Source organism: Lepus europaeus, chromosome 21, assembly GCF_033115175.1.
Source record: "Lepus europaeus isolate LE1 chromosome 21, mLepTim1.pri, whole genome shotgun sequence".
Lineage (NCBI taxonomy): Eukaryota > Metazoa > Chordata > Mammalia > Lagomorpha > Leporidae > Lepus > Lepus europaeus.
Genome location: NC_084847.1, coordinates 25,463,249 through 25,476,879, shown reverse-complemented (window position 1 = coordinate 25,476,879; position 13,631 = coordinate 25,463,249). Strand labels below are relative to the sequence as shown.

Below are 13,631 nucleotides of genomic sequence, written 5' to 3'. Positions count from 1 at the left end.
CCTGAGCACCTTCTGGGCTTCTCTGCCAAAGCCGGACACCACACACAGGGTGCCTGCTCTCCCTGGCGTGGAGACGGTTTTATTTCATGCACAGCATGGGTAGCCCTGACAAGGCCCGGCGTGGTGTTTGCGATAGTTCCCTCCCGCACCAGCTCTGCTCTCCAAGCCCTGGCCAGCGAGGCAGGTGCACTGGACCGCAGTCTCTCAGAGTGGCATGGTCAGTGGCGGGCCTGAGGCCGAGCGCCCAGAGGGCTGGAATGATTGCTCCTGGGGATCCCGGGGCTGAGCGCCTAGCCCAGCGCCAGCGCGGTCTGCTCCTCGGTGACGGCAGCTGAGCCCCCCTCGTCCTCACTCCTGGGGATCCCGGGGCTGAGGGCCTAGCCCAGCGCCAGCGCGGTCTGCTCGGTGACGGCAGCTGAGCCCCCCTCGTCCTCAGGGCCCAGGCCGGGAAGCGGCCCCGGCGGCCGGTGTTGGAAGAGGGCCGCCCGGCTCTGCTGCTCCCCCTTCTTCACCCAGTGCCCATAGAGCCGGAAGGCACAGTTGTCGATGAGGCGCCGCACCGGCCGCAGGGCGTAGGGGTCCCTCAACAGGGCACTCTTGGTCAGTGGTCGTACGCGGTGAGCGCTCAAGGCCACTCGTCCCGCAGCCAGCACAGTCCACACAGCCACCTGGCAAGAGCGGGGGTCCGTGTGAGCTCCAGTGGAGACACCAGCACAGGGCGAGGTCGTAGGAGGGGCCGCAGACGAGGGCTTACCCGGAACCGCTGGCGGGGAGTGAGGCTCCACGCCTGGCTGCCTTGGCAACGCTCAAAGAAGGGGTGCTGCAGGGCCTGCTCGGCTGTCAGGCGCTCCTCGGGATCCACCTGCAGCAGCCTTGAGATCTGGGGGGACCCCAGAGCATGAGGGGCAGCCCGGTGCCTCCCCCAGCGTCCACGCAGGGCCCCAGCTCACCAGGTCTTTGACGGTGTTGGACCGGTCATCCCATTCAGGCGAGCTGAACTGGTACTGGCCCTCCATGATCATGCGCAGCATCAGGATCTGGCGCCGGTGCCAGAATGGCGGGGAGCCAGCCAGGAGTGTGAACAGGATCACCCCACAGGCCCAGCTGCGAGCGAGATGGCAGAGTCAGGTGGGCTGAGCTCACCAGCCACACACACCCATGGGCCCAGGGACCCTGCAACTCACAGGTCGACCTCCTTGCCGTAGCCTGGGTGAGTTTCATCCATGGAGCATTTGAGGATCTCAGGAGCCAGGTACCCTGGGGTCCCACACAGCTCTGGGGAGAGAAGGTTAAGAATGAGGGGCTGTCATCAGCTCCTTCCCGGGCCCTGAGCGCCAGGTCTCTCGGAGCCTCCTCCCCACTGCCAGCACCCTTGGTGTCCCCTTTCTGCTCCTTCCTGCCCTCTGCGAGGCCCGATACCAGACAACAATGCCCGCTGGGGCTCCTGGTGGCCTTCCGTGGAAAACCTGGTTTGGGGACAGACTTCAAGGTTCGGCTCAGCCGTCCCGCCGAGCCGCCCTGCCTACTCCTCACACAACCCGTCACCTCATCTTTACATGGAAGCAACATTTTTTTTTTTTTTTTTGACAGGCAGAGTGGACAGTGAGAGAGAGACAGAGAGAAAGGTCTTCCTTTTGCCGTTGGTTCACCCTCCAATGGCCGCCGTGGTAGGCGCGCTGCGGCCGGCACACCGCGCTGATCCGATGGCAGGAGCCAGGTACTTCTCCTGGTCTCCCATGGGGTGCAGGGCCCAAGCACTTGGACCATCCTCCACTGCACTCCCTGGCCACAGCAGAGAGCTGGCCTGGAAGAGGGGCAACCGGGACAGGATCGGTGCCCCGACCGGGACTAGAACCCGGTGTGCCGGCGCCGCAAGGCGGAGGATTAGCATAGTGAGCCGCGGCGCCGGCATGGAAGCAACATTTAAGTCTTCCTGGCATTCCTTCTGCCCAGACCTGTTCCTCCTGCTAGAATCTCTTCTTCAGCTGGTGGAACCCCCTCCCCTCAACCCCAGAGCAATGTGGAGAACGAGGGGGTTTCTTAAGGCATGCACTAGGTCTGCCCCTTGTTACAAAGCCCTCCCCACGCCCCACGTCGGTGTCAGGATGACACCCAGAGTCTACCCACGGCAAAGCCCTCTAAGACTCGCTGCCAACTCTTCCATCCTGGCAACTTCCCAACTCTGTTCCACGGCACACTTCAATCAGCCGCAACCAAGAGTCACTCTTAGCAGACTCCTTCCTATGCTAAGTATTTACTGAATGCCTGCCATGGCCCAGGCCCGTGTTAAGACACAGTGGCGAGGCCGGCACTGTGGCTTAACAGGCTAATCCTCTGCCTGCGGCGCCGGCACACCGGGTTCTAGTCCCGGTCGGGGCACCGATCCTGTCCTGGTTGCCCCTCTTCCAGGCCAGCTCTCTGCTATGGCCCGGGCCGTAGTCCTTGGGCCCTGCACCCACATGGGAGACCAGGAGAAGCACCTGGCTCCTGGCTTCGGATCAGCGCAGTGCGCTGGCCGCAGTGCGCCAGCTGCGGTGGCCATTGGAGGGTGAACCAACGGCAAAGGAAGACCTTTCTCTCTGTTTCTCTCTCTCTCACTGTCCACTCTGCCTGTCAAAAAAAAAAAAAAGAAAGAAAAGACAGTGGCGAATCGACGCACTGCCTTCCAGAAAGCAAACGAAAAACGAAAGAGGAAAACACGTGTCACACAGGGACGGGAGTTGAGAACAAAAAGCTGGAGACCTGACCAGGAGGTTTGAAGTGAAACCTGAACTACTTAGACTGAGGCAGAGAGCAGTATGTGTGGAAGTCAAGAGTACAACATCCATACGATGTGCAGTCACAGTCAGCTTGTCCAAGTTCAAGTTCAACTCCTGGCATACAGCCTAGGGCGTCATCACAGTCATTTCACTTTTTTTGTTTGTTTGTTTTCTTTTGGCCATTTAGTCATCTTTTAAGCCCCTCTAGAAAAGGAGATACAAATACAGTACCAGCTACTTTGGTTGTTGAGAGGATTTAGAAAAAGAGGCCATGCAGGCCGGCGCCACAGCTCACTTGGCTAGAAAAAGAGGCCATGCAGGCCGGCGCCACAGCTCACTTGGCTAATCCTCCACCTGCGGCGCCGGCACACCGGGTTCTAGTCCCGGTCGGGGCACCGGATTCTGTCCCGGTTGCCCCTCTTCCAGGCCAGCTCTCTGCTGTGGCCCAGGAGTGCAGTGGAAGATGGCCCAAATGCTTGGGCGCTGCACCCCATGGGAGACCAGGAGAAGCACCTGGCTCCTGGCTTTGGATCAGCGCGGTGCACCAGCCGCAGCAGCCATTGGAGGGTGAACCAACGGCAAGGGAAGACCTTTCGCTCTGTCTCTCTCTCTCTCTCTCACTGTCCACTCTGCCTGTCAAAAAAAAAAAAAAAAAAATTTAAAAAAAAGAGGCCACGCAATACCAGGTGTGGCCAGGAAGCATGAAGTCCAGTGCAAAGCCACTGAGGGAGAGGGAAGCACACGGAGGAGGCTGAGCCTGAGGCTTTCCCACTGTTTCTGCTGCAGCAGGCGTGTGCACACGGGTGAGCCCAGGTGGAAGTGCCGTGAATGTACACATCAGGCGGCTCAAGCCCCCCAGCGGCACCCTGGTCCTCCCTGCCCCGTTCCTTCTTCCGCTGGGACGAGGCTCAGCGCAGGAGGCCCTGCTGCGTGTGTCCCTCGGGCGCACACAGTGCCCGTCCTCCCGGCGTCCCCGGCGGGGCTGGGAGCACACATCCTGCCCAGGTCAGGAAGTCTGCTCTGAGTTGGACACGAGGCTTTGCTCCCAGAGGGAACTCGGCAAATGCTCACCGCCTGCTCCCCTTTCCTCGGTACCTGGGGTGTCACGCTCCCTCCCGGGTCTCTTAGACACCAGGTCCCCTCACCTCGAAGCTTCTCGCCGGGTTCCAAGTGGCAGGAGAACCCGAAGTCCGAAAGTCGGATCTGCATGTTGTCATCCAGGAGGATGTTCTCGGGCTTCAGGTCTCGGTGCACAATGTTGTTGGCGTGGAGAAAGCTCACCGCTTCCAGCAGAGACCTCATGATGGACCTGGGGGAGGCGCGGTCTCTTCTGCTCCTCGCCGCCTTGCCCCACACCCTGCTCCCCCCAGGGGCTGCGGGCTCTGTGTTACCTGGCTTCCTTCTCTGAGAGGGCCACCTTCTCTGTGAGGTAGTCAAACAGCTCCCCCTTCCGCATCCTAAGGGACAGGAGGGGCACAGGGGTAGATGCGCCCACGTGGGGGCTGAGGAAGGAAGCTGGCGCTCACTTAACCCATCGTGCCAGAGGCCAGCAGGGTCCTCTCCAGACAAGCCGCGGGCTCACAGTGAATCGGGGACCAGGGGCACCTGGGCCCACTGCGTGGCGGCTGAAATATCTGAAGTAAACAATAACTGACTTCTCATGGCAATAGTCTGCAGAAGGCCCTTGGTTATCTGAGAAAGACCATACCTGCAAAAGGCCTCTATTTTAGAACATGGCCGGGGGGGCCGGCACCATGGCTCACTTGGCTAATCCTCCGCCTGTGGTGCCGGCATCCCATATGGGCGCCAGGTTCTAGTCCCGGTTGCCCCTCTTTCAGTCCAGCTCTCTGCTCTGGCCTGGGAGGGCAGTGGACGATGGCCCAAGTGCTTGGGCCCTGCACCCGCATGGGAGACCAAGAGGAAGCACCTGGCTCCTGGCTTTGGATTGGCGCAGCGCGCCGGCAGTAGCAACCATTTGGGGGGTGAACCAACAGAAGACCTTTCTCTCTCTCTCTCTCTAACTCTGTCAAATAAATAAATAAATAAAAGAGAACATGGACTGGAATGTCACTCGAACAGTGGCAAAAGGGTTGAACAGGACTTGACTTTGAACCTTGGCTTGTCTGGAAACCTGGAAGCTATCATCGAGACTGCATCCGTCCTCGGGATGCTGTCAGCGGGCGCGGCGGCTGCCTGCTACCCCTCTGCCTGTAGCACAGGCTCACGTCAGCAGATGCATAGCAGGCTTCACAAGCCCTTCCCAGGGGCCTCTCTGAAGTCTTTGGGGTTCCAATCACTGTTTTCTCCAAACGCCTTTGCAATTGGTTTGCGCTGTGTGACGTAACACACGCCTTCCAGACTCACACGGACAGACCAGAAACAGCCAGGCAGAGACAGACACAGTGCGGCAGACTGAGCTCAAGGTGGTGGGGAGGAAGGCTCTGTCTGAGACGTGGTCACTTCATGGGCCACTCTCCTCCTCAAACAGCTCTGTGCCCTGTTATTTTACAGTGTGCGATGAACAGGGGACACCTCATGACGGGCGGGGGGACTGGCACAGTGACCCCTGGGTTGTGAGAACTATTCCTCTTGTCTCAGTCGAGGCCCCGGGGAGAAGGTCAGGCAGGCGGCCGGGGACAGCGCGCCCTGGCTGGAGCCGAGGCAGGCGTCGGCAGGGCTGTCTCCGGTCCCTTGAGCGGGAAGGCTGGGGCTCTGCACTGACGTAGGGGAAGGGGCAGCTCGAACCGGGCAGGTGGATACTCACAGGTCAAACACCAGGAACATGAAGCTAGAAGACTCGTAGGAATCGATGAGAGTGACTGGGGAGAGAGGCAGAGAGGCAGAGAGAGATGGGAAGGAGCAGACTCGCGTCACGGGGGCTCTTCCACCTTCCACCCTGAGGCAGCGCTGGCCAGCACTGGGCGGGGAGGAGAGCTACAGGAGGCAGTGAGGACCCCACAGCCGGGGAGGGGAGGGGGCTGTGGGCGGGGCCGGCAGGAGCAGGGGAGGCAGCCTCACTGATGTGGGGGTGGCCGGCGACCTGGCGCAGGATGTGTGTCTCTCGCCGTGTGGCTTCCCGCACCTCCTCCAGCTGCTCGGGGCTCAGCCGCTCAGCGGTCACCTCCATGATCTTTACTGCAAACTCACTGCCTGTGGCTCGATGAACACAGCGGCGGACCACAGAGCTCACGCCCCTGCAGAGCAGAGCGGCCCAGTGAGGACCCCTTGGCTGTCGCTTCCTCACAGAAGGGAGCCTCAGCACCTTCCTGCCCACCGTTGACAGCCTCGCAGACCCATCTGGGCAGCAGGACAAGGTCCCCTGCCCTCCGCTAGCTCCATGGTAGTCTTGGGAACCTGAGTCCTCAGCCAGGTTCAACACAGAGCTCACAGGGACGGCAGGCAAAGGGCCCGGGGCTGGAATCCAGGCTCCACCAACGCTCCAAGGGTGGGACTCGGAAGTCCTTTCCACCCTGAGCCCCAGGACCTGCCCCCCTCCCCATGTTGAGCTCACATTTCCCTGACTACTCACCAAATTCCAGAATCTTCCACAAGTAAATATGTGGTCATGGACTGGAAGAGCAAAGCTGACCCTCAGACCTGGTTTAGGCCCCACATTTGCCACCAGGTAACAGAGGACGGCTGCCCCTTAGCTCCTGCAGCACTGACGCGTGCCCAGACCATCTGGAAGGGGTCGGAAGGCAGAGCGAGGCCGAGGCAGGAGCGCCCATTTGGCTTTCCTAAGAGAGGTTCCTAGACAGGGATTTCCTTGCCTGGGCCCTGTCACCATTTCCGTGTGACCTGACAAAAACATCCTGCCCCAAATCACAGTTTATTTATGGGGCCAGTGCTTGTGGTGTAGAAGGCAGCGCCGCATCCCATATGGGTGCACATTGGAATCCTGGCTGCTCCACTTCTGATCCAGCTCCCTGCCAATGGCCTGGGAAAGCAGTGGCTCAAGTGCTTGGGCCCCTGCACCCACGTGGGAGACCCAAATAAAGCTCCTGGCTCCCAGCTTTGGTCTGCCCATCCTGGCTGTTGTGGTCATTTGGGGAGTAAACAGCAGATAGAAGATCTCAAGATCTCTCGATTTCTGACTTTCAAATAAATAAAAATAAAATCTTTAGAGTGACTGAGCAAGGGAAGGAGCACCAGGGACAGAGCTCTTCCACCTGCTGGTTTGCTCCCCAAGTGGCCGCAACAGCCAGGGGCAGAGTCTCCGTCAGGATCTGCCATATGGATGGCAGGAGCCCAGGTGCTTGGGCCATCTTCTGATGCCTGCCAAGAAACATGAACAGGAAGCCGGATGGGACCTGCGGCAGACAAGACTCAAACTGCACTGAGATGGGATTGCCAGTGTGGCCAGCAGGGCTCAAGCCCCTGGCCACGACACTGGCCACCCAGACCACACTCTTAATGCTGCGCTCTGCCAGGCCTCCTTGGCCTCACTCCCACACTCCCTCAGTCTGGCATTCTGTTATCCACTGCTCTGGTGAGGTCTGGGGAGCTGGGTGGTCCCTGGGACCGGCATAGCCCACAGGTGTGCTAGCTTTTGGCCAGCACTGAGGTTCTACAGGTCCCATAATTCACACAACCTAGATGGGCCAAGAACCCACCAGCCACTGCCAAAAATACTGTTTTCCTCGATCTTATCTGGCTACTTTACAGTTTTAATTTTCTATCCAACCATTAAAGGTATCTGAGTTTGAGACCCATGGTCCACTTATTAGTCACTTTTTTTTTCCTCTTTAAGATTTTATTTATTTGAAAGAGTAATAGATGGGGCTGGCACTGTGGTGCAGTGGGTAAAGCCGCCGCCTACAGTGCTGGCATCCCATATGGGCGCTGGTTCATGTCCTGGCTGCTCCACTTCTGATCCAGCTCTCTGTTATGGCCTGGGAAAGCAGTAGAAGATGGCCCAAGTTCTTGGGCCCCTGCACCTTCACAGGAGACCAGGAAGAAGTTCCTGGCTCCTGGCTTCAGATTGGTGCAGCTCCAGGTGTTGCAGCAATCAGAGTGAACCAGAGGATGGAAGACCTTTCTTTCTTTCTCTCTCTCTCCCTCTCTCTCTCTCTCTGTAACTCAGACTTTCAAATAAATAATCTTTAAAAAAAAACACAAAACAGAGTGATAGAGAAAGAGAGGGAGACATAGCGATCTTCTACTCATTGGTTCATTCCCCAAATGGCTGCAAAGGCTGGGGCTGGACCAGGCTGAAGCCAGGAGTCAGGACCTCCATCTGGGTCTGCCCTGTGGATGGCAGGGACCCAAGCGCTTGGACGTCTTTGCTGCCTTCCCCCGCGCATTCGCAGGGAGCTGGATCGGAGCAGTGCTGGCCTTGCAGGTGGTGGCTCAGCTACCACGCCATAGTGCTGGGTCCCGTCAGTCCTCTTTAGTGAGCCACTTGCAGAACCTGGGCAAAGCTGGACCCCTCCAGCACATACACACATGTCTAACATTTCGGGCCATTTGAAGACCTCCTGAAGGCAGGAAGCTAAGAATCCTTGCTTTAAGGCTCAATCGAAATGCTCCTTGCACCAACTCTTGTGTAACAGGAAGAGACCGCTCCCTCCTCTGTCACCCCGCAGAGTTTTGGCCATCAGAGCACTTACTCTTAAGTAATTAGCTATGCACCAAGACCGTCTGCGAGGGAAACCCAAGGTTTTGGAGTCAAAGCCCAAATTCTTTCCACTGGTCCACGCCACTGCTGTGTTCTCAATGTCAGACTTCCCAGAGTTCCACGCTCGGCCCTGTTTCCGGGCTACCCCTGCTCGCCCTCAGCAACCCTCTGCACCTCCATGACTTCCACCTTTAAGCCTGGATGTCTCCCCTAAGTGTCAGGCCGACCCTTCTTCCTGGGGCCATCGCTTCCCCAGGGTCCGAGAGACCTCTCCCACGCGCTCTGACCACAGAACACCTCGCCTTCGCTGGAAGCCAGCTCCTCCCTGCTCCTCTCAGCAAGGTGCTGCTGTCCAGTCAGACCAGAAACCTTCTGTCCTCTCTCACAATCCACATCCAACAGGTCCAGCTCCCTCTCATTCCGGGTGCTCTGCCTGCAGCCACTGCCCCGGCGTAGGGCCCTACCTCTCACAGAGCAACAGCCTCCTCCCGGGTCTCAGCCCAGGCAACCCATCGGTCAGTGCTTCTAGAACTACCTCTGTAAGACACGGCCCAGATCGTGTCACTGGCTGTTCAAACACTGCCCAACTCAACTTCCCTGCCAGGCTCCTCAGCAGGAGCCCTGGGCTAGGTGTCCTCTTTTCGAACCACGCTTTGTACTTCCAACCTGAGAGTTACTTGTAGGATGCACCCAAAATTCTTGTTTTCAGGGCCGGCGCTGTGGCATAACAGGTAAAGCCGCTGCCTGCAGCGCTGGCATCCCATATGGGCGCCACTTCGAGTCCCAGCTGCTCCACTTCTGATCCAGCTCTCTGCCATGACCTGGGAAAGCAGTAGAAGATGGCCCAAGTCCTTGGGTCCCTGCACCCATGTGGGAGACCCGAAAGAAGCTCCTGGCTCCTGGCTTTGGATCAGCACAGCTCCAGCTGTTGCGGCCAAGTGGGGAGTGAACCAGAGGATGGAAGACCTCTCCCTGCCTCTCCTCTCTGTGTAACTCGGACTTTCAAATAAATAAATCAATCTTAAAAAAAACTCTTGTTTTCTTCCATACTACCTCCATATTACCTACAAGTTAAAAATAAAATCCCAGTGCCTTCACTAAACAGTGTCACCCTCGTTCCAGCCACATATCTGGCTACAGCACTGCCATACAATCTTCGCTTGAGTGACTCAGAACCTGCCAGCAATTTCTAGAGAACTCTGCCAGGTTCTTTGAAAGCATCAAGCCTTTATCCATGAAGAAATGGTAATCTGGGGAAAAGAATGTAATGAAAATGTGCAACTAATTTACAATGCAGGAATAACAAGAGGGAGGGGCTAGCATGAGGTGCATTCCATATGAGCACTGGTTCCCGTCCCAGCTGCTCCACTTCTTTTTGTTCTTGTTGTTGTTCTTTTTAAGATTTATTTATTTATTTGAAAGGCAGAGAGAAAGAGAGAGGGAAAGAGAGAGGTTTTTCATCCACTGGTTCTCTCCCCAAATGGTCACAACGGCTGGAGCTGGGCCAATCCGAAGCCAGGAGCTAGGAGCTTCTTCCCGGTCTCTCACACTGATACAGCGCCATCTTCCACTGCTTTCCCAAAGCACATTAGCAGGGAGCTGGACTGGAAGTGAAGCAGCTGGGACTTGAACCAGCGCCCAGGTGCTGCAGACAGTGGCTTTACCTGCTACGCCCACAGCGCCAGCCCCTCTGCTCCACTTCTGATCCAGCTCCCAGCTAATGTGCCTGGTGGAAACAATGGAAGACAGCCAGAATGCTTGGGTCCCTGCCACCTGCATGGGCGATCTGGATGGTATTCCAGGCTCCTGGCTCCAGCCTGACCCTGGCCCAGTGATTGCAGCCACATGGGGAATGAACCAACAGATGGAAGATTTCTCTGTCTCTCCTGTCTCTTTTTCTCTCTGGAACTTTTTCCAATAAATAAACCTTTAAAATAATAAAGAGGGGCCAACACTGTGGCATAAAGGGTAAAGCTGCTGCCTGTGGTGCCCACATCCCAAATGGGTGCCACTTCGAGTCCCAGCTGCTCCACTTCCGATCCAGCTCTCTGCCATGGCCTGGGAAAGCAGTGGAGGATGGCCCAAGTGCTTGGGCCCCTGCACCCACATGGGAGACCCGGAAGAAGCTCCTGGGTCCTGGCTTCGGCCTGGCCCAGCTGTAGCCATGGTGGCCATTTGGGGAGTGAACCAGCAGATGGAAGAGCTCTCTCTCTGCCTCTGCCACTCTGTAAATCTTCCTTTCAAATGAATAAACAAATCTTAAAAAAAAAAAAGAAGAAGAAGAAGAAGAAGAAGAACTAGAAAAACAAAAGGGAAAGCAACAGAAGGGCAAGGGCTGATGCGGTGAGGCAGGACATCTGCCTGCACACCTGTACGTGGGGGAGCAGCTGAAGGACAAAGGCGGGCGTTCTGTGTGGTTGAATGAGGGGAGAACTGCAGCCCCAGCCTCAGAGGCAGGACAGCTTTTGCACATCACAAGCCCTGCCCACGTCCAATAACCTTGTTAGGCAGGGCTCAGCCCCCAGACCTCCACCCCTGCCATCCCTGGGTAGCTTGGGGGTGCTATTTGGTTCAATAACATCCAGAAGAAGCTCTTGGCTCCATGCTTCGGATCAGCCCAGGGCTGGCCGCTGTGACCATTTGCGGAGTGAACCAGCAGATGGATTACCTCTCTCTCTGTCTCTCCCTCTCTGCCTGTAACTCTGCCTCTCAAACAAATAAATAAAATATTTTAATAAAATATTTACTTATGCGAAAGGCAGAGGTGAGGTGTGGGGAGAAAGATCCTTCATCCACTGTTTCTCTCCCCAAATAGCTGCCACACCCAGGGCTGAGCCAGGCCAAAGCTAGGAGACCGCAACTCCATCCGGGTCTCCCACGTGGGTGCAGAGGCCCAAGGGCTTGGGCCATCCTCTGCTGCTTTCCCAGGCGCATCCACAGGGAGCTGGATCGGAAGCTGAGCAGCTGGGACTCAAACCGGTGTTCCCCTGTGGGATGCCAGCATGGCGGGCCACAGGCGAACCTGCCGCGGGCCACAAGGTACCTGCAACTTAACTTCTTCCACCTTTTCCCACTCTGCCTACACTGTAGCCACTAGGATCCTGTAGCCATGACCTGAACTGAAGGTACTGTTGCCTCTGTGGGACATCGCCCGTCTCAGCTGGTGAGCTGCCCCCCCCACCCTACCCACAGCAGTCTGCGTCAATCACCCTCACTCCATCACCCCATTCATTTTCCCCCAGCACTCTGCTGAGCTCTATCTTGTTTTTGTCTTTCCTGTCTTTGCCTACTGCTACATTATGAAGCCCAGGACAGAAACTTTCCCGGTCTCGTGTCCCCACTGCCTCACACATGGGACCCGGCTTGCTGCATGTGCTTAGGGACCCTGGATGAGTTGGCCTATCTGCCACTGCCACCACGACAACTTCCTTCGTCTCTGCACGCTGAACTCCTACTCGTACGTCAAGACCCCAGCCCAAAGATGACGCCTTCCGGGAAGCTGCGGTTTCCTGCCCCCCATGGCATGTCATGCAGCCCTGCCCCCATCTAGCTTGATAACCTTCTGAACGTTCACGTCCATGTTTCACTCCACTTCCACCAACCCCGCGCTTAGTTTTGTGTCTCGCACACAGGACGGACTTCTACCACGGTTGTTGGGTGCATAAATGGATGAATTTGTGGGGAAAAAAAAACAAATAGGGACCGACCCAGGAAAGGCCGAGCCACCGATGTCCTCCGCGACCCCCGGCCGCGGCCTCACCTGCCAATCACGTCCTTAGGGTCGTACTTCTGGTAGAACTCCTTGGCCGCGGCCCAGTCGGGCAGCTCATCCTCCGGCCCCACGTCCAGCGTCATTCTGAAAGAGGAGACCTGCGCGGAGGAGACGGAGGGCATGGAGGGCAGGGAGGCCCACAGGCTCCGAGACGACGCACATCGCGGCTCCCGCAGGCGCAGCCCTTGCGGCTGGGGCGCCAGGGTCCTGGGGGGCGGGGGCGGGGCAGGGGAAGGACAGGGGCTGGGGCGACCCCGTGGACGGGCCTACGGGGAGGGAAGGGTGGCCGGGCAGGGCAGGGGCCGGGGGAGGGGAAGGGAAGGTGCTCAGGGAGAAGGGGGAGGCGGCACCGGGGCAGGCGGCTGTTGCTGCGCAGGCGCACTTGGCGGGCGCTCGGAGGGGCGCGGGGTCTCGGCCAGGCTCACCCGCGGGGGCGGGCAGACGGGCCAGGGGGTCGACGCGAGGCTGTCCGGTCGCCGGGTCCCCTACTTTACCCACTGGCGGCGCCGGCGACTCGCTGAACTACGCCCCCATCCAATTGGCCAATGGCCGGTGCCGCCCGAAGGAACCCTTCCGATTGGAAGCTGCTAGTCCAATAGGAAGCCGAGGGCCCCGGGGCTGGGGCAGGCATTGGCGCGACGCTGGGGCGGGGCTCCAGGTACGGCCAATCAGCGCACGGCATCTGCGGAAAGTAGCAGAGGGCGGAGCTTGTTGTTAAGTGGCATCGGCCTGGAGCAGGATCCGGAAGTTAGGCTCACCGGGAATCTGCGCCTGGCAGGTGCGGTGCTGGACCTCGGTGCGCCGCCAGTTCCTGAACTTGGGGTAGGCGCCCCGCCGCCAGCCTCCTGTCAGCGTCCCTGTCAGGATCCGGCTCTTTAAAGGCGGACTCCAGCCCTTAACCTTGGATGCGCGCAGCTTTGAGACCTGCTCGGCCGTTCGGTCCTCGCCATTCACCTCTTCTGATTCCCACCGGGACCTCGCACTCCCTGCCGCCCAGCGGCTCCCAGAGCCCTGGGAGGGGGGCTGTCGTGCTGTTCTGAGCCCACCGAGCTGTGAGATTCTCCCACGAGAGACTCAGTAAGTTTGACACAGGAAGCCAGCTCAGCCCTGGCATTCACTTACTCATTCAACAAACATTTGAGTGTGGAAGACCTGGGGGGGGGGGGGGGTGTCTAGACTCGTGGCGTGAAAAACAAGCCCCTGTGGAGGTTACGTTCCAGCAAAAAGCAAACAACGACTTCATCCTCCAACAGCTGTGTTAGAAATGTCATATTGGGGGGCCAGCGCTGTGGCGTAGCGGGTAAAGCCACCGCCTGCAGTGCCAGCATCCCATATGGGCGTCAGTTCAAGTCCTGGCTGCTCCACTTCCGATCCAGCTCCCTGCTGTAGCCCGGGAGAGCAGAAGATGGCCCAAGTGCTTGGACCCCTGCACCCGCTTGGGAGACCCAGAATGAGCTCCTGCCTTCGGATCAGCGCAGCTCCA

General features: G+C 58.2%; 1 protein-coding gene across 1 annotated transcript; it reads right to left on the bottom strand.

Moving 5' to 3' along the window:
* Nucleotides 1-29: 29 nt before the first annotated feature.
* On the bottom strand, nt 30-12,673 carry PHKG2 (phosphorylase kinase catalytic subunit gamma 2). The gene is made up of 10 exons (XM_062180220.1): nt 12,574-12,673; nt 12,137-12,246; nt 5,778-5,953; nt 5,524-5,578; nt 4,151-4,216; nt 3,905-4,068; nt 1,185-1,275; nt 951-1,104; nt 755-880; nt 30-668 (listed from the first exon to the last, which is right to left on the bottom strand). The coding sequence occupies exons 2-10, from the start codon at nt 12,229-12,231 to the stop codon at nt 378-380; spliced, it is 1,218 nt and encodes a 405-aa protein (XP_062036204.1). The 5' UTR covers nt 12,232-12,246; nt 12,574-12,673; the 3' UTR covers nt 30-377.
* Between the last annotated feature and the right edge of the window lie 958 nt (nt 12,674-13,631).